We start from the raw sequence: 26,900 nt of genomic DNA on the forward strand, positions 1-26,900 counted from the left end.
AGTTTATATAGTATATGATGATGGGTCCAAGATGCAATTCATGAACAAACTTCTGACACTTCACTGGAGGGTTGGGTGATAGGGGAAACATTTCCTTTTGGCCATCTTTCATTCATTTGGTGATGGTAGACAATGCTGGCTCTGACATGCGGCTCTTTCTAACTCCATCTGCTTTATGACTCGGCTGACCTTGCTTTAAAGAACTAGGGCTGCCCAACCTGAAGCTGCTGATAGCAGCTTTCCTGTCTCCCATTCGACAAGGTGATTATTTGGCATACTGAACAGAGCTGTCATTGCAGCATGACAAACTTATTCAATAGTTACAAAAGATAATAATACTGTTAGGGTTAGGCTGGGGCTGATCATACTAACTTTTTTAGACATGAACAACAAGCAAAATGTATCCCTGATAGCCACAATACACTGACTCCAACTATGAAACAGTCAAATCCTAGCTAATTCCAGGTAACCTGCTATAATGGTGTCTTTTGGTGTCACTCCATACTGAGATTTGGGTGTTATTTTAGCACTGCCAGGGTTGGGAGTTAATTTCCCTGTAGGCATTAATGTTCCTGGAAATTATTTTGTGCAAAAGCATCCATCACACATCATGTCAAAAGTAACCCCCAGCCAGTCCAAACATCTGAATAAGACTGAGCCAGGTGACCCAACACAGCCCCACAGAAACAAATAGTTTACAGCTGGGACAGAAACCAGCTCAACCAACAGAGTGTCTGCCTCTTAGTGACACCCAACACCTGTTATTCCTGTTTGGTCTAAAGCTACAGTCATACAAGCTATTTTCATTGTCAAATACATATTATCTGCTGCTCTGTTTGTTCATGGTAGATTCAAAAGTATAACTACCACCATGAATGACATACACTCTTTAAACCTGACGCAGACTATTGTGACAACCTGTACTGCACACTGTAAACCCCACAGCAGCAACACAACACTGCATATAAGACTATGAAGAGACTATGCGCTTCAGTAAATCTGATTAATCAATGTGAAATGTTGTGTAATTATTCCTGATATACTTCCTGATAGTTTTCTGGCTGGCTCCTCAAGTAACTCCTTCTTGTCAAAGAACACCTCTCCGTTTAGACACACAAAAGGCCACTTTGTTTTAGTGCCAGAGCCAAAGCCTGGCCTACATCAGACTATTACCTGTTTATTCCTATTTGCTCATACTACCACAATCTACTGCCAGGTAACCATGCCTGTATTTCTCCATTATACAATCCAGAAACTTTTCATTTCATATCCTAATACATCAGCTACATTCCTCTTACCAAATATTACCAATATCAACCAGAGCATCTTAGGTATTTAAAAACCTAGTCAAACCTCCAATTAATGGATAGTGCCTTCTGAGGGCTACAAAAGCAAACCAACAATATGTTACTTATACCTATTCAGTATGTGGAACTTCAAATCAAAACAATATAATATTACGAAGCTCTATGTAGTACCACAAGATATACAAATGTATGCAACAGCCACAAAAAAGGAAAAGGCAAGAAAAGGAAAAGAGTATGGCACCTCCATTTCATCTATTATTTTCTTACAGTATACCAGGGAACCCACTGTGGTGCATCATTTATGATATCATATATTATAATATCATGTTCTTGTAAAAACTGGTATGTTTTGCTGTTCTCAAAAGCTGAGTTTAAACACTTGAATGTAATGTCACTCGTGTAACATCTGTCACATTCTAAAAGCACCAAGTGTCAGCCCCAAAATATCATCACACATTATCCAAGGTCAGAAACATATTGACATTTTTGTTAATATCACCCAGCCCTACATCAGTTATGACTTGTAAATATTGAGTCTCAAGTCAGTTAAGGGAATGCTGTGAAAGCATGACAAGCATATGCAGTGATGTTACTGAGAGGATAAATGTGTACAACACAGCTGTGTTAATAAAAACTCATTTGGACTCCTATGGAAGGAATATGTCAAGCAAAACCGGTATGGGCCCATCCTGAATTAGACACTAATACAATGTCAATGGCTCAGTGCCAAATAGTGTCACCTGATGGCATCATTATTCCAGGTGTTGATGCTCTGATTTCCTTCTGAGGAGACAGTTGTTAGTGTTTGTAGATAATGGCTTTGCGTTTCAAAAGCTAATGAAATATTGTCTTACACTGTGTTGAAATAGATTTCCCCATTAATTGCTGCAGTAAACTGATATTGCTCCCCTCAGTGGTGTCTGCAGGCCTGGATGGAGCACATCACACAGTCTCTCACAGCATCTACAGCAGGCTAGCATTTTATGGCAGCGTATTCTCTTTATAACAGCTCTTTACCGACCGTTCAGTGGGTTAAATAAAATTGGCATGGTATTGTGTGGTCAAATACACACAACCAGCAGACTTGCAAAGCGGATACACTCCTCTCACAGAAAGACAGGCAAGGCAAAAATTAGCTAGCGACAAGCTAACTTACCCGTACAGTCACCACAGTATTTTCCTCACCGCGGTAATACTAATATGGGTTTGCAAAAGTAGACCTTTGGGCAAGGAGCTAACTGTCACAACAGGTGAATGTAGGCTAAACAGGAAGTACCTATGTGTGCAAGGCTAGACCTGCGAGCTGAAGCTAAGTTTGGCTAACGCTAACCAGCTCAAAGTCCAAAACAGTTGGAGCAGTAGGTGGAGGAGCGTCCGCACTCAGCGACACCCCGCCCGGCTCCGGAGGAAAATGACGAGAGAGAAGAAGGAATACAACGGTTCTCTTCCCACTACGTATAAATGTGACACTGGAATGAACCTAGGTGTAGCTAATAGAGCTGTCAACTCACTTGTTTAGACCGTTGTGGAGTTGCTCGCTAGCTGTCAGGAGAGTTGCAGCGAAGATCGTGTGTTTGAGAAGATGAATCACTCGGGACTTTAGTGATGCGCCTTCCGGTTTGGAATGCCACCGTAGTTTCACGCATGCTCTGCATTATCTCCGTTAAGCACCTTTTACATTCACTGGACAACAATTCAGTTTAGGGATTTGTTTATGCCATATATGTGTGTAAATAATGCATACATTTATTTATATTTATAAAGAGAAATATAGATAGATAGATAGATAGATAGATAGATAGATAGATAGATAGATAGATAGATAGATAGATAGATAGATAGATAGATAGATAGATAGATAGAAGTTTTAGGCACCAAAAGTAAAGTGGGGATGCTTTCAAAAATAAGGCCATGATTTGTTTTTTATTTATCAGTCAATTTCATACAAAGTGCAGTATACAGAAAAAAGCTCAATCCAAAGCTAAAGCTAAATTAGTATGTCTCACTGAATGAATGTGGGACTGATCAGACACCTCCATGATGGTGTTGGATAAGACGCTAAACATCTAATGTGCCTAAAACATTATAACTGTATAACTAATAAACATATAATAAACATATGTATTATTGTGCATTTTAGTTATAAAAGGGGCTTTTGGGAACATTACTTCCCCATCAGGTGGTATTATTTCAACATTTACTCCTTTCTTATTGGATGTTCAAAATGAGAAAATATGAAAACTTGTTAAGTTATAGAAAGCTTTTGTTTTACCCAAGAAGGCATCATTTAGGGAAAATCATAAGATAGATTAATGCTTTGTTCGAAAATTAGTGGTTGTTTACCTCATGACAATCATTATCCGGAGGTCAGACTTCTGGCATCTTGATGAAACTCAAGTTAATTTAATATTTCCAGTTGAATAGGTATAACACTGCTCACTTGTGTGTGTGAATGTGTGTGTGTAGTCTTGTCAGCAATCACACAATAAACAATTTCAAGCAGTTACAAATCTTTAATTGTCAAAAGTTAACACTGTCAAATATTACTGTTTTATCCGTATTTATCATGTATGATTTGACGTTTTTTAACCACATTTCTAAAAATTCATTGTTTTTCTATGTTCAAAGATAACTAGTTAAGTAAGTAGTAAAATATATAGTTAATACAATGGGTAAATAAATGAATGATGACAATGAATCCTTAGCTGTGGTAGTGGACAACAACATGGATAAACACCTTTTTTATTCCACTGAATCCTCCTTAGAGATTCTAGCTCAGATGTGTCTGGATAGATTTCACCACTTCTCCTAAAAGCAAACATGTTGATCTTTAGTGATGAACTTTCATTTGGCCAGTCCTTTGTACATTTATTTGCCCTTTTTAGTTAATCCAGAGAAAACCCACAATTGTTGTGTAAAGATGTACAGTATAACAGCACTGCAGTTGGCTTCTATTTAACCTTGATGAAAAAGTAATTGTGAAATAAATGAAGTAGCTGCTGATGAATGGGTTTTAATTATGTTATATGCACAGCTGAAAAGAGGTTGGGGAGTGCATTTTTGTCTAATGCTTGAATGACAACACCAGGCCTGCCCCAAAATTATCCAACGTTATCACACCATGCAAGTCCGTAAGGTTTCCTGCACTGCTTAGTCACTGCCTCACTGAGCCCTGCTTTACATAGAAATACAAAGACAAATATCACAGGAAACATTTTTTTTGTGTATAGCAAGCAATGTTGGGTAAGTGCCATGTAGAAAATGAGCAATGTGAAACTGTTTCAATCACATAAATGTGTACTCTGACTTTCTCACATGTGAAAAAACAAACATGAAAAGAAAAGACATGATTAATTGCATTTCAAAGATTCAACATGAGAGTAGTATAGGAGTATAGGAGGAGTGTGTAGACAAAATAGCACAAACTAGTAAATCACACTCCCTCATTCAAAATACATCATGTTCAAATCCCAGGGTGCATCTCTCTCCGTCAAGAAGACGGTGGGATCAAGAGACACTTCTGTTGCTTTCTGGTTAATATTTACATTTCAAACTTTTTGCATCACTGTCAGTAAAGAGAAATTCCCCCAGTTCACTTCCATCTTACCACTGTTGCGTTCAAGGGCTCAGGCATACTTGTTTATTCACAGGTTTGTGCCTTAGGGGAGAAAGTGGTAGTTCAGTGCTGGAACTACTGTATCCAAGATCCAGTTTGAAATGCTCATAGGTCTATCTATATGTACACCATAGTTATATCTCACTGGGGGGGGCACACTGCTCATGATATTCCTCCAGTAAAGTATATGAGATGAAAACAGCTGAAAGGAGATTACTGGAGCTGCAGTCGTTTGCCAGACAGCTTGCATAGGGAAAGCTCCAGTCGTCTGCTCTCTTCTACCTTTCCTGCTTCCAGAGATCCAGGAAACTGCAGAGGGCATGCTGACTTTTTCCTCCTTTTGCCCTTTTTTCAAATGTACTTCAGTCTCTGTTCTGCTTATCATGACAAAATTGCTTCATATTTGCTACATACTTCATAATACGGTTTTGTTTTTGTTTTGTTTTTTGTCTTTTCGGCAGTCATTGGGAAGATATGCAGCAAGGGGGAAAAATCATAAATTATCTAAGATAGCCCTCAGTCAGTAAAGACACAGTAACAGTCAACAGACGGTGCACGACCACGCCCTTCATGTGGGAGGATAAAGGGACATTTTCTTACAAGACATTTTACAGCTACAGTTTTATCTACCATCAATTATAGAGTTACTGTCTTAATGAACAGGAACATTTAAAATGTACGGGTATAAAGTGAGGAACTAGGTTTGAGAGTCATCCCTGCTTCTCACACACTTCAGCAGTAGGCTTAGACAATCCTCACTTAAATCCCCCCAGACCCCAAACCCTAATTACATGTGATAATATAGCCTGCACAGACAGTGGGCCTTTATCCAGCAGATCCTCACTGGGAGCTGCTGTACGTGTCAAAATCACTTCTGTGGTCTTGTTAGTGGTGGTGCTGGTGTGTGTGTGTGTGTGTGTGTGTTTGTGTGTGTCTGCGTAAGTGCAAAGAGGAGTGTCTGTGTGTGTAATGGGTGGTGTTATGGGGTTTCGGGGTAGTCACACCTCAGTGCTGATGGCTCGGGTATTGGTGTAGAAATCGGGAGGCCGCCCTCGCTGAGTCTCCCTCAGCAGGGAGCCTCGGACGGCGGGCAGCGGCATGGCCAGTGCCTGGTTCTCATAGTGTGTGGGCATGTAGGTGATGCGCTCGCCACCGTTGCGCATCTCATCAGTGGTACGGATGTAGAAGGGTGAGTCGTAGGGTGAGCAGGTGGGGCAGTAGCTGCGTCGCCCCCCTCTGGGTTTGGTGGGGTTGGAGGATCCAGGCGGCTCTGGCGGTGACAGGGACAGAGGGGTGATGATTGACCCGTCCAGGCCGGTGACACTGCAGGCGTTGCAGGCAAAGTGTTGCTGAGAGATGGAGCCGCTGTCAGACCCATTCTTCTTACAGCAGTAGTACTACAGAGAGAGAGAATCGCCCAGTAATTGCCTTGTCAAGACAAAAAAGCAATTTTCATTTTCATTTTATGACAAACAGGCTGTACTTCGGTCTACGAAACATTATTGAGTACCATGCTACAGTATTTTCTTAAAAAAATGAAATGGAAATCGGAAAATAGTTTTGAGATCAATAAACTTTTTCCAATATATTCAACATACTTCAGGGATTTCATGGTTTCAAGTGTGTTTTTCTTGATTCTAAAACAGTTAACTATTTAAAAATCTTTTTTTTTTTTTTTTAAATACTGGAACCAATTTCTGAATATTTTTGAAACAAAGCTAACTGCAATGATCAATTCATGCTGGTGAGGTGGAATTTAAAAAGCTATTGAAGAGGGGGGAGGGGTCTTAGGAAAGGTTAAAATGTAAGGAAAGGAAAGATAGGAGGAAGGAGGTAAGAAAAGAAGGAAAAGGAAAGTCTACTGTATAAGGAAGAAAGGGGAAGGAGGAACAGACCTGAAAATGAGAGAGAGAGAGATGAATGCGGAAAATAGTATGATGCTTACATATATACACACACAGATAAAAACAGAGGTGTACCTGGAGTCTACAGTAACAGAGCACAGCTATGATACACAGAAGTATCACTGTGGCCAGTATTCCTCCGGTTATGACAACAGTTCCAGCTGTCATCCGACCAGCTCTCCATCAAACTCTGACACAGGAAGTTAAATCATCATCATCATCATCACCATCATCATCAACACACTCTTCAAAAGATCATGCAAATGTCAGTATTGAACTAAATGGAAATGCAATCTGCTGGAATATGTTCTCTATGAAAGTATGGTAATAGAGCAAATTCACAGAGAACAGAAAGAAAACAGAGAACATGCAGTAAATTACTTAAATACATTAATCTTTCTGTACAGCTCCAACACAGTGCAAACCCTTATACCTACGAACATTAACTACCATCATAAAAAAGCCTAGTGTTTAGCATTTTAAACTTAATTTCCTTTTCCTCCCAATTTTATCAGCTAAAATGACAACATTATGTTTATTTTAACTTTATTTTGAAAATGTAATATCAAGTATCTAAGTCAATGTAACTATTTTGAAAAACATGAATTTCAAACACATAAAGAGACGTTTGTTTCTTTCAAAACGTTTTGCAAATGCAAATTTTGAATTGATCAAACAGAATAAACTCTGTTGTGATTATTGGTGTTATACTCACGTTCAGCAAAGTTGCTTAACACCTGAAAGCAGAGAAATAACAGACATAGTTAAATTGAAGGATGGATGGATGGATGGATGGATGGATGGATGGATGGATGGATGGATGGATGGATGGATGGAGGAACTTACATCAGAAGAGTGTTCAAAGGTTGCAAAGGTGAAGAGAAGTCAAATTGCAGGTCAAAGATGAGAGGTCACACCGCTGGAGAGCCACACTGTATGAACATCTGTGAGGAGAGATGGAGTAAGGAGGGAGGAAGGAAGGAAGGAAGGAAGGAAGGAGAGAGGAAAGGAAGCAGGAAGCGAGAAGTGCAACAGCTTAACTGAAGATATTTTAAACATTTTTCTCCACAAGGTGGCACTGAGAGAACAGAACAAAAGCCTCTCGCACACAGACCAACAAACACACAGTACCAACACTAGAAGAATGACTAGGCATGAGGAAGAGTGTTTCATTAGAGAAGAGCATACATGTGCGCGCACACACACACACACACACACACACACACACACACACACACAATTACATATGCATTACATATAGACAGAGGGGTGGACAAAATGATAGCAACACCTGTATCCATAGTGTAATGCAGTGCTATTTAATGTTTTTTCCCCTTGTAAATACCACGCACAATTTCATTCACTATCACAACTGAGAAATAACAATACAATCTCCAAGAACATATTTGCTAGGAGGCTGCTGACTCGTTCAGTTGTAAAGGTGTTATAATTGTGTCCACTTCCTGTACATGAACACAACATTGATGTTTGAGTTTCTGTTGCTTGTACTTCTTTCATTGTCTACTCAGCCATGGTCATTATCATTACTGTTCAGTTCTTCTCAGGACATTTGCAGTTTCACAACAAGAGAGGAAAGAAACTGGATCATTTCGAATAAAAACATCAAAGATATTTACTTACTCAGCCTCCACATTCTCAGACATGCATAATTCTGAGCAATCTCTCTCTCTCTCTCTTTGTCTCTGTCTCATCCACACTCAAATATGCACACACGCACGCACACATATACACACACACACACGCGCACACACCCACACACACACACACACACACACACACACACACACACACCACACCACACACACACACACACACACACACACACACACACAGCATTATGGAAGAGCAGCAGTAAAAATGATTTAGCAGTGAGGGGCTCAGTTGGTTAGGGGTTTAATCTGCAGGCTGAGGCTTGTACAGGTGAAGTGAAATCCATTCCTACTGATAAAAACAGGTCAAATTCATGATTGAGTTGGAGGATGGAGGAAGGAAAGGTAGGATGAAAAAAAAGGAAGGAACGAAAGGATGGAAAAAGTAAGAATGTTTGTGAGAAAGAAGGAAATAGGAAATTACAAGAATAGAGAGGAAGGAGTAAAGGGAAGTGGCACACACACACACATATTTACACCTCTCTGCATTAGCACAAGAAGCTCATTTCTCAGCCTGTCACTTATGATTCCTACCATCTGAAATATGCCTGTGTGTGTGTATGTGTGTGTGTGTGTGTGTGTGTGTGTGTGTGTGTGTGTGTGTGTGTGTGTGTGTGTGTGTGTTTTCATGTGATAGATGAAGTCTGTCAGTCCTTCATCATGCAAATTCAGATTAATTAGAATCCAGACTGAGATCCTAAGCCTGGTGCCTACATTACCCACAATGAAACTTGACTGCCGACAGATGAGAGGCTGGGCGACTCCTTCCTCCTGGCATCGAAACACACATGAATGACAAGAAAATAATTTACCCACACGGTTCATCAAGACTTCCCAGTTTCTATCATTTCATCATTTTACATCATTCACTGTTCCTGTTGTAATGATTACATAAGGGGAATAAATGCCTTTTTGGGCCAATAGGCATCACATGACATGCAATTTCAATTGTGGCCACTGTTGCCTCGCAGTCTCACGGCCCAGCACTTCTCCTGAGGGCTTGCAGTAGCTGCTCTACTTAGTCTGACTGTCGTCTGAGTGACAGTAAACTAAGTTGGGTTTCTGGATACAATCCATCCATTCCCCCTGCGCACTGATTTTGTACCTGACAAAACTTTTACAGTGAGTCTCCCTTAAATGACTGTTCATTACTCATTTCTTTACAGCCAATGCAATCTCGAGCTGGGTGTTTTATAGCTGTGATGCAATTAAAGTTAAAATTAAAATAAACAATAGTTGGTGTGAACGGCATCATTTCTCATGTTTTCTGGCTGTTTTCCTTTTCTCTGTTTGTCGCACTGAGGGGTGATTGCGTCAATCACAATGACACTCAAAAATGGACCAATGTTTGTGTGCATGTTTGTTTTAAAGCATTTAAATGGTGCTGGATTATATACTGTAGTCCACACACGGTTATTACAGTCATTTTTATGAAATATGGATACAGGGACAAACCAGAGAAGAAGCAAAATATCTCCTGAGATGTGTTGAGTATCTCACACTGATGATATTTTTAATTCTGGCTGAATTTACTCCAGTTCAGAGAATCTGAATGCGTTTCTTCATTAAAAAGACAATGAGCTGGAAGTGCTGTCAGACTCTCCAGTGAGGAGAAGAAAAGGAGGCGGTGCTGTTCCCACAGGTGGCGTTCTGTACCGCTACACTGGTACCAAGCTCATAAACCATGTTTCTGTCAGAAAGTACACTAGCCTTCAATTATTCGTGGAGACCAAACGGGATGGCAGCTGACAGATTCCTCTTAACATCACTCTTCATAACTCTCTCCAGTGCGTGCAATCTCAGACTCAGTACACCACACTATTTTTCATAATTAATGCCAGCACGGTGACTTGTACTGCAAGGAGGAAATGGAAATGGAGTCACCGCTGTCACCACGTCATCTTTTACTCAGACACAGGCGCACGCACACACAGGCACACGCACACACACACACACACACACACACACACACACACAGACACACACACACACAACACACACACAACACACACACAACACACACACACACAGATTTGTTTTCCTCCAGTTTACATGTTGCTCTGCAAGCACTTTGAGACAAACTTGTTGGTTAGATTAATTTGAGTTGACTTCATCTGACAAACTGTGGAGAAAATGAGATTTCTGCATCAGCACACACACACACACACACACACAAGCAGAGCACAGACAGAAAGAAAGCTGGATCAGTCACCACTGGGTCCAGATTAGAGTGGCCCTGAATCCCCCATACTGCCTGAAGAGCCCTGTATACTGATAAGACTCTCTCTGCATGCACACACATACACATACACATACACATACACATACACATACACATACACATGCACATACACATACACACACACACACACACTGCACACATGCAGAATTCACAAAGGCCAACATGCGCTCAAGACTTACCAAATAAATCAGGACATCTTAATAAAACACTCATTAGAAAAGACAGCAGAGTCTTCGCAGCACTTAGCAGCAGTCAGTGCACAGGAAGCACAATAGCTTAATTTACTAAATAACCAGCGAACCTCAACACTCACCACAAATGTCTGATTGACAAATAGGAGTTGATACTGCAGAATAATGTTCATCTAAAGTCTGATTCATTCCAGTACATTTAAGGCAGCGGAGCTCATGTCTCGGCAGGCAGCACCTCACGTCTTCAAGGAATCACAGATTTAAAGGGAGCTTTTAGTTTGTTTCTAGACATTTGTCGAGCTCCTGTGACACTTCACACACTTCACTTCACAGCTGTCACACCGAACAAACAACAAGAGCAACTGTGGCTCTATTTCCCTCAAAGTGGAAAAACATTATGATATGAAAATTAGGTGCGTCTCAGATGAATCGAACTCCAAGGATGATGAAATCCCTGCAGAGTCAGTACATCACCTTGATGGAGTTGGAGCGGCATTCTGGGCTCAGCACATTTCAGCAACAGATTCGGTTGGGACAGACTTTTCTTTCGTCTCCTTCTTCTTAAACCTTGTATCTGCAACATTTTGCCTTGAGGCAGAAAATATATTTAAAGAATATTTTTAAGTTCATCTTGGTGGGTTTATAAGCATCCTGAGGCTGCAAAAAAGCTGATGTTTGCGAGTGATGATATCTTATGTTGCATCTTATTGCAACACATCATACTCTGATACACTATACTAAGGGCATTTTATGTTATATATTGATAAGGGCCAGTATATTTAGGGCTCATTGATGTTTTTTCTCATTTGTATTTTCCAAAACTACCATCTACAGCTCCAAAGGTTTTCAGTTTCTCGTGGTTTGTTTTTTTTTTTTTTTTATTTACATTTAAATTACTTAGAGGTAGCTTGTTTCCAGACGTCTGAATCACTCAATACAGCTCTTAATTTGTTTGGCAATTCAAATCAATCTCATTGACAACTGTTTTCATCAGCTGAAGAAACAATCGATCGGTCAGAACTTTGTTGGTGGGAACAGGAATGGAGACGTCATCTTCCTAAATAGCTTGCAAACGACCTGACTGCACCCCCGAGGAACAGCAACAGAAAACACTGAAAACAGTGGATTTTTTTTTTTTTTTTTGTACATCAAATTACAGAAATAAGAACTATTAAATCCACATATTCCTTTCATTGTTGTGAAAAGCATTAACTGCCCCTTCTGTGTCAGCTGATTGATTTGCTATTGATTGGTTTGGGCCAAAACCAAACAAGTATTATGTAAAGTATTATGATCGGATATGCTACAATGTATTATGCCACAGCACACATTTAGTTAAACTGCACTGCATTACACTACATGTCACGCTATGCTATTATATCAAACACCACACCGATATATTACATTATGTTTTATGATACATGTCACTATGTTTTGTTATGATTAAGTGTAAACTGTAAGCAACACTCTGTAGCACTCCATTATGTTAGATTATGGTGTGATACAATTCGCTGCACTGGACTGGACTGTGTTGATGTTTAAAAGCTTTTACACCTTCAATCATCAGCCTTTAATATTCTTTATCAGTGCACTGGACACTTCGGTTACTGCTTTCCTTTGTCTCCATCCTGAAAGATATTTTGTTTGTAGAATTGAATTCATTCATGCTGTAAAACTACAGGTTTCACGGATGCTGTTTTTGGCAAATCAGAGGACTGAGAATATCTAAGTGAGCTACCGCCCTCTCCCCCTCTCCCCCTCTCTCCCCCTCTCCCCCTGATGGAGTGTCCCCTCCGGAGCCTCAGCCATCAGTCTTCAGGAGCATCTGAAGGACCTTGACTGCCCTGGAAGATTTTTACAAGATTGATTCTTTGGATTTTAAACTGCTCAGGCTAGGAGTCACTTTGTGTCAGTCTCTAGTCTCTGCTCCTCCAAACGCACTAAAGCACCATCTGCCCTGTCACATAAAGGCCACAGGTTTGATCCTCACAGTGTGTCCTGCCAAAAAGGAAAAAAAAAGAAAAAGGTGTGTTTGAGAAAGACGTCAGCCTGCTCACTCATCAGTCAAATGCTCGTAATGTCAAAATTGCCTGTGGTATCATCTGAGGATTTAGCAATTTTGTAATGCCAGAGGAAGGATCATTAAATTAACTTTAAAACCCTTTAAAATCCCACTGAATCATAAGAAATGCTCTGTAGTCAAGCTAAGAGAAAGACGAATTGCCTGGTCTTCACCAAACAGCCCTAACCTGCAACTGCCAAAAAATCTCCCAAAAAAAGTCAAATTTTCAGAGATTAATGTCATTTTCGACTCATGCTAATGCAGTTCTGAAAACATACACCTGGATTTTACATTATACTTCCTGTTATACCATTCTGAGGAGCGACAGGAGCCTAAAGGTTACAGAAGTCAGCTTGTGACAAAGCCTTGCAAAGCCAGACTACATCATGAAGGCAATGGTTTTTACTTGGGTTGATGATCTGATTCGGATCCGGCTGATCGATTTTGGTTCCTGTTCATATGCATTTTATCCAATTTTGGTGATTCATGGGAAATGTATGAAATTGCTATCAGAAATCAACAGGGCAGAATCAAAAAGCATATTCTTATTTAATCCTAAATTTTGCAACTGGTTGCAGATCAGAACTGGTTCGCCATACTCTTGTTTGCAATACATGGTTTAAATGTATTTAGAAACCATCCACTTAGAATCAATTGTGCAAACCAGGTACCACTTCAGTGAACACTAGGGAGCGTTTGAACTATCACACTGACTCATCACCTTTTAAAACTTACTTACTTACTATCAGGTGTTATCAATGTAAAATGACAAATGATCCCGCAGCTGTGTGACCTGTGACCCTCAGAAAATTATTGGTAGATAGTTTAAAGAAACGATTGTCAGTCACCATGTTTTTGCAGTATTACAGTAAAACTGGAAGCAAGGCACTCAATGTTGCTGTCACACCAGGTGACAGGATGTGTTTATGTCGTTATCTGATTGAAGGAGAGAGCTGTCAGTCAGCAACTTTTATCCGTGGCCCTGTCAGACAAATGTGAAAATTGTGGGCTGCCTTTGCAAGGTTACTACGACTATAGCTGGTTTTTCTGTTCGCTGAAATGCTCTTAAGGCATGCACCGAACCCAAACAGCGCAAGACAGTACACGGCAAAATATGTGAGAATGTGAAATGCTCATCTGCCCTGTAAAACTTACTATACTTCCTGTTAAACTCTCTTCCATTGCTTACAACTCCAGGTGTTGTCTCAGCAGCAGATTCAAATCCCAACTACCCTGGCAATAATTCATGCAAAATATTTCAGCACATATTATTTTGGAAAACCACCATTTTGTCATCAAAATCCACAGCTCTATGGCTGCTGTTGTAAGTGGAGAGAAAACAAGTGGCACATCCAAATGGGATTCATGGTCACAGCTGAAATGTAATTTGTCTAATCCTGTTATCTGCCGTTCCAAAGGCTTTCCTCTATCTGCTTCCTCTCCCTATCGTTTCTGTTGCAGCCCAGCGTGGGCGTCTGTGTGTGTTTGCATGTGTGTGTAAATGCGTGTTTGTTTGCTTGCGTGGGTGTGAAGCAAACACAATTAAGGGGGTCGCTTTAGAAATCGTGGCATTTCTTTTTCATGAGTATTATTCACCGTAAAAGTAGAATCATGGGTAAAACATAAAAACAAAAAGAACATAATCTGTTAAATCTGCACTGGGAAACTTGACACGGTGGCTGCTCTGAATGAAATCACAGGATAACTGTTCAAACTATTTGATTTTAGTTCATGTTGGAAGGTGACAGCAACAGCCTGTGTATATCTCACTCATGTTTGGAGGTTGCAGTGCAGCTCTAACTGTAAACCCCGGGGAAATGCACTTTGCTCTCAAGTTTCACTCATTAGCAGTGATGTTATGAAGTGTCTTTCACTGGAAACATTTGTTTTACTTAAAAGGGTTATGCAACAAGTCTACAGCCACACTAGCGGCTCTGTGAACAGCAGAGAAAGATGACAGGAAAATGCTCGAGAGACAGAGATGCAACAGAGGTTGGTGTCTTAACCCTAACATTAGCAATAAGCACAAAGTACAGCTGAGGCTGATGGGAATATCATTAGTTTTTTTCCATAGATCAAAGCATTAGATAAATTGAAATTTTAACCTGATGATGGCACTAGAGGAAAAGTCAGGAGATCACCAAATTATGACAAATCATCCTAACAAGGTAATGAATGTTTCTAACAAATTTCATGACAGTGCATTTTAGTACAATACTTATTGAGACATTTAAATCAAAAGCCACAAATGTCGACTTCATGGTGGCGCTAGAAGGAAAAGTCACAGGATCACCAAAGTCAGTAAGCTTCATCATCTGAGGAACACGAATGTCTGTTCAAATTTTCATGAAATCAACACTTTTAGTTGTTGAGACAAATGGCGAAAAGTCATGGGATCTTCACAGTCAGCTTTATATCCAGAAACATGAATCTCTGGTGGCACTAGATGAAACGTCAGGGGATAACCAAAGACCAGGATTCATCGTTGTCTGAACTAAATTTCATGGCAATCCATTCAATAGTTGCTGAGAAATTTTGCGGGTACAGTAAAAATACCATCAGAACTGGAGGTGCGATTCCTTCCACCTGTTGGGGGCAACACATTTTGTCTACTTATATAAGATTACCTTAAAATCCTCTATATGATGTCATAAAGGCAGCCCAAAACAGCAATCAATCAGAGTTTTGAGGGTTTTGCATGTGCATGTATCAACAACATTTTTTTTTTGTTTAGGTTCTCTTTAGTAACTTATATTGTGTTGCAGGTGTAATAGGACACATGTGTGCATACTTTATCCATCCATTATTACAACTTAAATATTACTATTTACTATGATTTACTATGTTACTATTAACCAATTAAAAACTGTACACTGTTAAAAAGTTCTTCTATTCAGTTGTTTATTACAACATACAATACTGCATTCGTGCAACTTTTAAGCCCACTGGGAAACACCTTATGAAGAAGCAAACAAATATGTAAAAGATGAGATCTCACACACTCATGTCCAAAGAAGGGCTCTCATCTTTTTCATCTTATGCCAGGGGAGCGGTGATAAAATTGATTACAGAATGACAAACCCTTTTTCACTATTTTACAGCTACAGGTTTTTAATAGAATAAGTACATTAACTTTCTGAATACGAACACATACATGTGACCTTGAAAACCTTCTTCATGTACTGAGGGACCCACAGGAACTCAACCAACCGTTATCCCATCTTCCCTCTTAAGCTGTCGCAGCAGTTACGGCCCAGTAGGCAGAGATTGATGACACTGAACATTTTAGTTCAATTACTTGATTTTGCTCGAGGTCATTTGGGGCAAAGAATGCAATGAATGTGAAGAACCACTCCCAAGAATGATCCTCTTGGCCCTATAAAAGCACATGATCAATACAGGCGGTAAAACAGCTTCGTCCCTGTGAAGATGGAGAGAGATAGGGCGACAGAGAGTTGGAGCACTGTCTGAGTCTTTCTCTTCGTCCAATCTGGACCATGTTCTGATGCCGTATATACTGCTGGCAGATTTATAACTGGTGTACATTATGCTGTTATGCAGGCTACTGTACTCCAGCCTGCCAGCTCCTGATTCAGCCTTTCTACACACTCGCTGTGACTCGAGATGTGGTGAATACCTTTACTCACATGGAAAGTGAAAGATTCATTACTCACGGTCCATCTGTAATTTTTATACACACGTCAAATTCAATTTCCTCCCTCTCCATAAAAGACTATCACCAGATATCCAGGCCAGTGGGATGGCTATGGGTCTCCCATCTGACTTCTGCTTTCTATGGTTCTCCAGCACTTTTACTGCTGTTACAGCCATGTGTACTTCTGCTACTGCTGCTTCCATGACGACTGTACTGTCATAGGACTTCAAATGGACTTCAAGACGACTAAAATAATCTAAGGGAGCAGATGCCCCCATCTGGATGAATGGCTGTTGGTATCAGAGTGGGATCAAACAACACACAGTACATAACACAAAACACACAACTGCATATAATTTTTTTTTTTTTTTTTCCAAATCTGTCAGCTCAGATCACATCAGTGAAAGCATTACTAGTGTCTGGGAGGGCTTTCTGGTATGTCCATTAAAAACTACACTGTGCACAAACCCTGCAGCAGAGAGATCATAAACTACAACACCCAGGAAGATTTGCTCAAACATGGTTCATTTCACTGTGATGATTAAATTACAATACATTAAAGTGACTGATACTCCAGCCTAACTCTCAAAGTTTATGTACCGCACAGAATGAATACAACCCACTTTTAACTCAACAAAACCTGGTGCACTGTTTTATCTGCTATAGCTGCAGCAGTGAAGCAGTGGAGCAGTGGAGCAGCGTACGGTACACTTCCCAGGTTAAAATGTGTGGAACAGTACGAATATAGAGTCAGAAATATAGTCAGAAAGCTCAGTCCATTTTCCCCAAGATGAACTTGCCCAAACACACTTACATATTAAACAAATGTAGACACAGCAGCCTGCAGCGATGCTCAGCAAACATGGAAGGTAAAGCTGCACTACTGCTGCCTGTTGCTTGGTTCAAACAAAGGCCTATATCTATCTGTGCCGATTTGGGTTTACAGTGACAATCGCTGCTATTCTACACATCCCCATTCTTTAGATGCTTCCTGAGTAGGGTTAAATATCTCACCAGCACCATTACTAACCCCAACTTGGAAACAGGAAGTAAACAAGTGAATCCAGTGGACAGGGGGAACACAAACACGGAGCAGTTAAACAATGTGAGAAGGGCACTGAGTTCTAGTAGCACTTTCAGCTAACAAAAATCTTAATGTAGGCTCTTATTCGATGCGATCGTCTGCAACAGTGGAATTGACATCATTTCAAACATGACCACGCACTGAGAACACCATCACGCGTTGAAGCAAAAGGTCAAACCCGACACAGCTGGTCATTGATCTGCTGCAGATATATTCAAATCACAAAATAAATGTCCACCACACTACACTTCAAAATACTAATCTTTGTTGCATACTGTATACAACATACTTTAACATTTTATACGCATAAGAAACTTTACAATACAGTCAGAAATGTAACAGAAAAAGCAGTGTTTTTTTCTCAAGGTTTAATACTTACTTTTTTTTGGTTTTTCATGATCTTTCTGGAGTTTTTTTTTTTTTTTTTTTTTAAATAATGTGTTTCCAGGTGTGGGCAGCTCCTTCATTTCATTAGTGCATTGCTTTGTGGGACAACAGCTGCTAACAATAAGCTCACACAGTAGTATGGAATTGAGACACAGAGATTGCACAAGGGTAGGAAACAATCTGGACAGGTTGTGGGTCACTTGCAGGACGAACACACACACTGTTAAACATTCAATCACAACCAAAGTTAAGATTCTTTGAGGAAACAGTTCTAACCACAGGGATACTGATTCACTTCAAACAGGAAGGCTTGAATTGATTCTCCAGTTAATTAATGTTCAGTTCAGACAGATTCACAGAGGAGAACTTCAGCAGGAAATAGACCTGACATTAAACATGCCTGCAGCTCCGCGTCCCCCTGCTTTACGAGGATTGCAGAGGTTTCATTATAGCTGCTCAGCTCCTCCCCTGCTGTCCTGCGATATGCCAGCTTCTCTTTCACACTTGGCAGTAGTGCAGCATCGCTGAATGCACACCCAGTATAGAGGAAGCTGTAATTACTGTACCTCCATTCTGCTGGTCAGCACGACAGTCTCATAAAAGGAAATGAAATGGTCCAGCTTCTATCTTTGAGGGAGTAATGTACCACGAATATTACATTAGCATACATTCACATGGACATTTTATCTGTGACAGTTAGTGAAGTGAGGGAGCGCAGCCGCAGAAGGCCGGGCACGCAGGAAAAAAAGGCCTGGCTACAGAGATGCCTTGCTCAGGAGCAAAAGAGCAGAAGGGGAGGGTCCAGCGAGGTGTAAGCTTTCTCTTGGGACATCCTTGTTTTCCCATGAGGAATTACACCATCAAATTTTGTATTAGTCATTTTCCTGTGGACTGATGCATTTTACCACTGTGACCAACATTTCGAATTCTTTGGAAGTGGATTTTCACAGATCATTCCTCCAGGGATCAAACAAACTTTACTATATTTCTACTTTTATGCTTCAAATACTAAAGTGACTGACATCAAGGTCAGTCAGGTGAGGTGAGGCTGAACTATAAATATAAAACAGAGCAGTCATGATCAGTCTGTCAACACTTCAGTCTGTAAAGCCGTCACACTAGCAGTCAAGCCTTTGCCAACCTTTCCCTCAGCCGTTAAAATGAATAAATTAGAAATAAAACTAGCGTGAAAACCGTCAGCCTGACATTGAATGAGTAGATATGAATTTCAGTGTGATGCTCGGGGCTATTTCAACACATCGCTGTGCAAAAAATTGCACCTACTGTATGACCTTCCGCTTACAGAACTGTAACTGAATCCACTGTGCCATCCTGGCAGCAGCCAGGGAGACACACTGAAGAGGAAACGCTTCCAGGACAAACAACAAGTCCCATCTCCTCTCATCTCTCTGCATTAGTTAAGTTGTGGCTCTCTTCTAATTGTTGATGAAGTTTCTGCAATAAACTGATTGGTGAAACTCAGAAGTGTTTGATTCGCACACCTGTCCATAACCAACAGAGCGTTTAAAGACACGTCCTGAGTAAACTATTAACTTGTTGCATATGGTAGGTCTCCAGTCTATCACCCAAAACACAGGACAACAACTGGAAAGCAAGCAGCTACTGTTTTCAGGTGCCATAAGAACTAATAGAGGCACGACTTGGAAAATGCTTTAAATCTCCAGCATAATGAAAGCAGCAGGGAGCAGATAAAAGAGATAGAAGACTCAGCAGAAACCCCTCAACCTTCCCACACACCCATTACATCTTGAGAACATCAGAACCTTTACATGCACAGCAATGGGACTAATCAGTTTAAGATTAAAGGGGTATAGCTTTACATGGTTCCAAGTAATTTGTGGTCTCTGTAATATCTACACGCACTTCACTATGTTGCATATGAATGAAAAACTTTTTCCTGATATCTAAAAGCATTTACTTGCCCCACATAATGAAAAGTTATTATGACAACCCTAATAGAAAGACTCTCAAGTGTTTTTAAGATGAATTGTGGATGTGCACGTTAAAGATACTTTCTCTTATGAAATGCATGTTATCCAAGGGATATCTTAAGATAATTTTGTTGGTTTTCCAACAGGTTACTCATAAAATTTGTATTTTCTTTCACATGGTAGATAGATAGATATTAAAGCCACATATAACATGTAAAACATTTATAAAGACATTTTAAGTCAAGTGAAGTAATAATTAAGCATGTGAAAACTGAAGGGGTCAGTCTGGAGTGAAAACGATCATATAACATAATGACGATATTTATCATTTCCAAGGTGAAAATCTTGGCATCAGCAGAATTACAGTTAAATCTCAGCTGTGACATGTTTTATTCATGGTGAAAACATATTTTTGCACATATTTCTTCTACATTCACCTCAGGTCACAGGAATATTATCTGGGTCATGTGACCTCTGACCCTCTTCCTTATTGCAGCTCAGTCTGGGCACAAATCAGAAAGAAACTGCTTACTGCAAGTGTAAATGTTGCATTGAAGCTTCAAGCACTGCTTGCGTAAGAGGGGTGCTACAGGACAAGTTCAAATAATGATGAATAAAACAAGTCGGGGAGCTGGTGGATAGTGACGACAAAGGGCTGAAATTTCATGAAAGAAGATGTTTTAGGATAAAAAATAAGGAGGTCTGTGCATGAACAGTGAGAGAGAGTGTTTTCTAAGCAGGAAAGGTTTAGGCTACAATGTGGAGGTAATTTCTAAGTAAGGGTGTGAAGGTCATGAGAGGTGGATAAGTGATATTGATCTCCAGCTCCAGTGACCTTAGTTTTTTCTTTCCCAACTTAAAATATTTATAATGTAAAGGAAGTATTCCTTAAACTAAGACAAAGTCATGCTTATGATACATTTCCTTTTTTGTTTTTGTTACATAATGAGGAACATAATCTTATTATCAATGTTTATACCAGGAAATCTGTGGTTCAAAGTCACAACATTTTAGGTGACCGGTGATTTGGGGGAAATATCATTATCACTTACAGTGCCAAACTGCAGAGTGTGTGTGTATATAGTTTGTGCTCATGTTCCTTAATGTCCATGTCTGTCTTTGTAAATGTTCAGAAGACTTTATTTGTCTGTTTGTGTCTGAAGGCGCGTATCTAGCTGTGTGAGACTACGTAAATGTCAAAGACAATTGTGTCATTTTAAGGGTGTCATAGTGTGTGCGTATGTTTGTCAGTCTGATTATGTCTGGAAGTATGTCTGGAAGTGTGCACGTCTGTATATGTGTGTCTGTGTGTGTGTGTTTTTGATGAGTCACCACGGATACAGCAGCCAGCAGCAGTAGAGCTACGTTTGCAGATAACAGCGTTTCTGTTCCAGAGGCCTCCGGCTCTGCCAGCAAGCCTTCCTCTCAGTGGCCTCATCCTCACCCAGCCTGGCCACACTTCAGAGCTGCGTTCACATCCACACGCCACACATCACCTTGCACAATGCCACAGTGAGAATTGTCATCCCAGCTATACTTGACTGAAAACGATACCTGCTCATATTCATGAGCCTGCAGGAGATTTAATAGAAACTATACAACTCAGTGTTTTCTTGCAGGTTCATAGATTCAAACTGGGTGTCTAAATATCCAGGAACTGGCCAGAGAAACAGGGCAACTATCTGTAAGAACATACTGTGTTGTGGCTGTAGGTCAGTAAAATGACTAAATGCAATGCAAACACAAAACATAGGAGGTTTGGAGTAACATAGCAAATCATCACTACTACTACATCACCACAACCATCCACCCCTTCCTGCCTTTTCTTCCCGTGTTCTCATTATCGTGTACTATGAAATAACAACAACAAACTTCAATATTTTATAGGAGAAAGGCTTCACATTTCGGCCGTTCGTCCATAGCATCTAACCAAATGAGGAGTTACAAGTTTCAGCACAGGTAGCCCGGATCTTAACCACCTGCTGGATTTTACAGTATATATTTTGTAAGCAGGGGCTTATTTCATCATCATCTATGCAAAAACCTCAAATGTATATTTGATGCTGATGTTTGATGCTGAACTTGCATCAACTCGGAACACACTGGTAAGTAAACAGCCGTTAATGCTAACGTTAACTATGTAGCAATAGTGAAACTTACAAGTAGCTCCTTTGAAAGTCGTATCAAGATATTATATTGGTGTTGTTTAGAAATATTAGCCAGGCTCAGCAAGATAAAGAAATTGTGTGCACCTGGGTCACTTTCATTGGAACAAATGGATTCCTCATCCTTTGTTTAAGATAGCCACGGGTAAAAGCAGCTGATAAGATAGCTTGTTCTCTCCTGCCAGAAACCAGCCACCATGTGGAGATTCAGATCGATTCTAAAATTTTAGTTTGTTGTTCGTGGACCTTAAACCTTAAGATGATGTGGTCTGACTGTTTGACTGACGCTGCAGTCAAGACACTGGACACTTTAGCTTCATGTCCTGATAATGCTGCAGTGCAGTTTGGACACAGCTTGTCTCACCTTTAATGTGTGACTACAGTAGATTCGACTCGCAACTGTATGGCATGAAATACCGATCCTGCAGCCAGAAGAACCTTGAGGGCGTTTCAATAATTCACACAAACCACTCCTAAAACACTGAAACACTTTTCCCATCCCTGGGTAGTTTGAGACCCTCCCCACCACACACACACACACACACACACACACACACACACACACACACACACACACACACACACACACACACACACATATATATGTACACCACTACCACAAGCTAAAACCACTACTCCATGCATGTTGTCCCAGAAAATACATTGAGTGGAGTGTCAGCAGGAGGAAGCAAGAGTAGGCCGAGTACGGTAATCTGCCTCCAGAAAGCAAGAGAGACAAAATCTATGTCGCACAGGCCTTTCCCACACTAACAATGGCTTTAACTTGGATTAAAAAGGGCTCATTTAAATTCCACACAACCCAGAGCAGGTTTAAGTCTGTAATGATGGGACTCTCTTTTGGCAGCAGAGGCTTTATTTTAATTATAGTATGCCTTGTGTCACAACAAATCCCACTAACCTTCAGATGAATCTTGTGTGGACATGATGCAAGATTGTTGGTCACAATTAACAGCAAACATGTGCTTCACTGGGTGACTTAATTTTGACGAGCCTGCCTTGCTCTCCAGTGAGGTTCTTTAATGTATTTTTTATGACTCAGATACTGCAAATGTTGGATGAACATTTATCCGTGAATAATATAAAACTTTTAAAATACAGACGTTTCTACAAGGCCAGCGCAAAGAGACGGCAATACTCAGCTGTTTTGCAGTATCATAGTGGCAACTTTTCCAATGCTTAATAACATATAACACCTGCAGGCTGATAAGGGTGTATGTGACTAATGCATCGCTGGTGTCAGGTCAAACTGTGACACCGGTCAGTCAGTTTGTCCAGACATTTTGAAAAAGGGTTCATCAGTTCAAATAATGTCAATGTTCTATGTATCGCCGACACTGATGATAGAAATGGTCTCCCAGCGACGATTTGTCCGGGTTAATAAGGCCGCTTAGGCTAACTGTTTCCTAAATTAACTGAGGACGATCAAATATTTAGTTTCCCAGCTGGAGAGGCTCTTACAGAACAACTTAGCGCTGACAGGCCAAACGTTGCAAGCAGCTAGTTGTATTTTCTCACAGTGTTTTGAGCTGTCGGCACAACACACCATTATACAACCTGTGTATTAAATACATTGTGTCTGTTGCTGCTGTGTTAGCTGTGACAGCCCTGACTGCAGACTCCACTGGGAAATCAGCCCACTTCCTGTTGTATCATAGGCGCTCGAGGTGGAGGAATTAAGAAGTGTGTGTGCATGCGTGTGTGTGTACTGTGTGTGTTTGTGGCGGGGTGGAGACAGGAGGATATACAGAGGCTGCTCTACAGTTATTTAGTCACAGCCTCCTCTGTGAGAAATGGGTCAGAGCAGCGCGGCACCTGCTGCTGGGTGTTGATGTGGGAAATCAATGCACTTCTTGCACTGTACTTTAGCTGACGTGTGCACGTAGTGAGGGAATATTTAACCTGGCAGTGATTTTTTTTTTTTTTTGTCTAATATGAACATATTTGCCCATGAGGAAAACACTATAGTTTGTACAAAAGGCTAAGTTAAAAAAAAAAAACATACAAAACATTTTGTCGTACAAGACAGTCTTATATTGAAGCCCTAAGGCAATGTTACTTTCTCCACAATTCCTGCTGGTAATGACAGAATTTTACTCTCCAGCTTCATTGCAGAGACGAACAAAGACAAAAAAAGATGCAGTGACACCACCTCACACAGCTTCAACTGCATGAGCAACTGCAAGCAGTTAACAGAGGATTTGTACACACCAAGTTTATGTCTAAAAAACACCAATTTACAAAAATGGAAAAAAAAAAAAATAAAACAGGATTAAAACAAATGGAATTTTTCTTTGACTCCAGAATATCCACTGTATGTAAAAAAAAAAAAAAAAAAAAAAAACAGCCAACAATGGGAGTAGCCAATATACAGTATTGACATCATTTAAACAGCAAGACAAATGCAAGAAAACAATGTTGGTGGAGTGCGGCTGGGTGACATATTGACAGATCAATATTGGAAGGTATGACTAGATATAACCTGTGATTTAATTTACTAATACACCTAAAAATGTGTCCACTTGTAGTCTGAATTATAGTCGCATTATAAGTCATATAAACTGAACAGTAAGAGAACCTTTTTGTTTGGTCACCATATTCCCATTAATAAGGTAACTGTCACATTATCAAATGTACAATAAGGTGAGGCACTTTGAACCAAACTGTTTTGAAACACCAGCAGCACCACTGGGATTTGAACCTCTCTACCTCCAGCGCTGAATCCACTGAGACTCAGGACCGGCCCATCACCTTGTGCCCTCTCTCTGTCCACAACGCTTCTTGACTGTATATGATTTAAATAAAGGGGACCCAAGAGAGCATCCAACTCCTGACCACTACAGTCACGGCCTTACTCTACAAATCGTCTTTGCTATATGAAATGATGCGGTCAAATGCCAGCAGCAGCAGGCCACCCAGACCGGACTGAAGCAGTGTAAAAGATAATCACAGCAACAGCAAAATGGCAAAAAAGCAAACAAACAAAAAAAAAAAATCCCAAGACTCCAGCTCCTGTTGTCCCTGGCAGCCTTACACACACATTTCACGTTGAATTAAAAGTGAAAGGACATCTGGAGTCACATTTCTGTGCTGGGCAATGTGACATTTTCGCCACTGTAACTTGAGTGAGGGCCACTTCCTCACATCAAAGGGTCCGAGTCAGAGACATGTCTACAACTACAACCATTTGAATCCAGAGTCTGAGGAACTGGAAACGTTTTTCTCGCAGGTAACAAACAGAAACTGTGATCCCATCTGCCTCATTTCATCAGTGCACATACCTGATCTCGTTACATGGTCCGTTTGTCCAACTCGGGCTAATCCTGTGGAGTTTGACCATGAAAAGCCACCAGCATTCTTATCGGTGCGGGAGGAGAGCAGAGGAGCGCTGAGCATGGGACTGCGGCGGGAACTTCTCCAAGGATGAGCCCCGAGTCCAGAGCGCACAACGCCGCCAGAAAAACCCAACGCTCCCGCCGTGGGACCAGCAGACTAGAGGTCAGAGGGACGGCAGCAGAGCAAGCCACAACCGGAGGACAGCGATAAACGGATCATAGTCACGGTGCGACAACAGGAGCAAACACACAGGTAAAGGACGGCGACAAGGCTTCGGAACAGGCGCCTTTTACGCGCATGTAACCTGTGAAACCGCTTTAACCTTCACACGCAAACGTGGTCTTCTCGGGACACCAAGGGGGCGAAACAACCGCCAGGCAGCGTGAAATCACAGAAATTCAAACGAACACATCCAACAAGTGAGGGACGAGAATGCGAAATGACGGAGTCCGCTGCTGGGCGGACTGGGAGGAGGAGGTGGGAGGAGAGGAGCCGCCCCGAATCACACACAACATCCTCCCTGCCCAGGCAAAGGACTTGATATGGTACATTTACGAGAGGGACACTAAAAAAAAAAACAAAGGCCTGTATGTGGAAACACATGGTTGTTCTTAGAGGAAATATCCCTAAGGTATCATAAGAAGTAGGATGGAGTAAGGTCCCTACACATTTGTCAATTGAGTTTTTGGCAGAAAATTATAGGAGGTATGTCACTGAGACTTTAGATCACACAGGATAAGGTACAGTGCCACCTCTAGTAATCTCCTTATGTGCATCACATTAGGAGTAAATGAAGATAAATGCCACAAAATACAACAACAACAAAAAAAATGCCACTGAACGCAGACATATGCACTAACATATCTGGGATTATAAAGTCACTGCTGATCACTACAGACACGTTAGCTAAAGAAAGTAATCTGAACATTACAGTGACGGTCGGTTCGGGATGTTTCCATTAGAAAAAGGAAGCTGGGTAATGTGGTTGCGCCCTGCACACAGTAAATAAATGCAACAGTAACCCCCATCCCACCCACCCCACTCCNTTAGGAGTAAATGAAGATAAATGCCACAAAATACAACAACAACAAAAAAAATGCCACTGAACGCAGACATATGCACTAACATATCTGGGATTATAAAGTCACTGCTGATCACTACAGACACGTTAGCTAAAGAAAGTAATCTGAACATTACAGTGACGGTCGGTTCGGGATGTTTCCATTAGAAAAAGGAAGCTGGGTAATGTGGTTGCGCCCTGCACACAGTAAATAAATGCAACAGTAACCCCCATCCCACCCACCCCACTCC

General features: G+C 40.7%; 2 protein-coding genes across 3 annotated transcripts in view; both read right to left on the bottom strand.

Moving 5' to 3' along the window:
• rabgap1l (RAB GTPase activating protein 1 like) overlaps positions 1 to 2,886 on the bottom strand; it is a 115,407-nt gene extending 112,521 nt beyond the window's left edge. Inside the window, exon 1 of one of the 2 annotated variants that reach the window (XM_022754363.1) lies at positions 2,819 to 2,886. The gene's annotated coding sequence lies outside the window, so the exon portion shown is untranslated. Of the gene's footprint in view, positions 1 to 2,463; positions 2,487 to 2,818 lie in introns of those variants that run through there. The other variant, XM_022754450.1, reaches the window with a different exon arrangement.
• A 2,743-nt stretch (positions 2,887 to 5,629) lies between these two features.
• fam163a (family with sequence similarity 163 member A) lies at positions 5,630 to 7,564 on the bottom strand. Its single transcript, XM_022737973.1, has 3 exons — positions 7,543 to 7,564; positions 6,903 to 7,017; positions 5,630 to 6,320 (listed from the first exon to the last, which is right to left on the bottom strand). Exons 2-3 carry the CDS (start codon positions 6,993 to 6,995, stop codon positions 5,922 to 5,924), a joined length of 492 nt encoding a protein of 163 aa, XP_022593694.1. The 5' UTR covers positions 6,996 to 7,017; positions 7,543 to 7,564; the 3' UTR covers positions 5,630 to 5,921.
• Between the last annotated feature and the right edge of the window lie 19,336 nt (positions 7,565 to 26,900).

The sequence above is a fragment of the Seriola dumerili genome, unplaced genomic scaffold (genome assembly GCF_002260705.1).
Source record: "Seriola dumerili isolate Sdu_G_001 unplaced genomic scaffold, Sdu_1.0 BDQW01000002.1, whole genome shotgun sequence".
Lineage (NCBI taxonomy): Eukaryota > Metazoa > Chordata > Actinopteri > Carangiformes > Carangidae > Seriola > Seriola dumerili.

Bases quoted from the DNA above. Each gene is read 5' to 3' on its own strand.
- fam163a (XM_022737973.1), bottom strand. From the start codon at position 6,995: ATGACAGCTGGAACTGTTGTCATAACCGGAGGAATACTGGCCACAGTG. The intron at 6,321-6,902 runs GTACACCTCTGT...CTCTCTCTGTAG, and splicing joins TCTGTTACTGTAGACTCCAG to TACTACTGCTGTAAGAAGAA.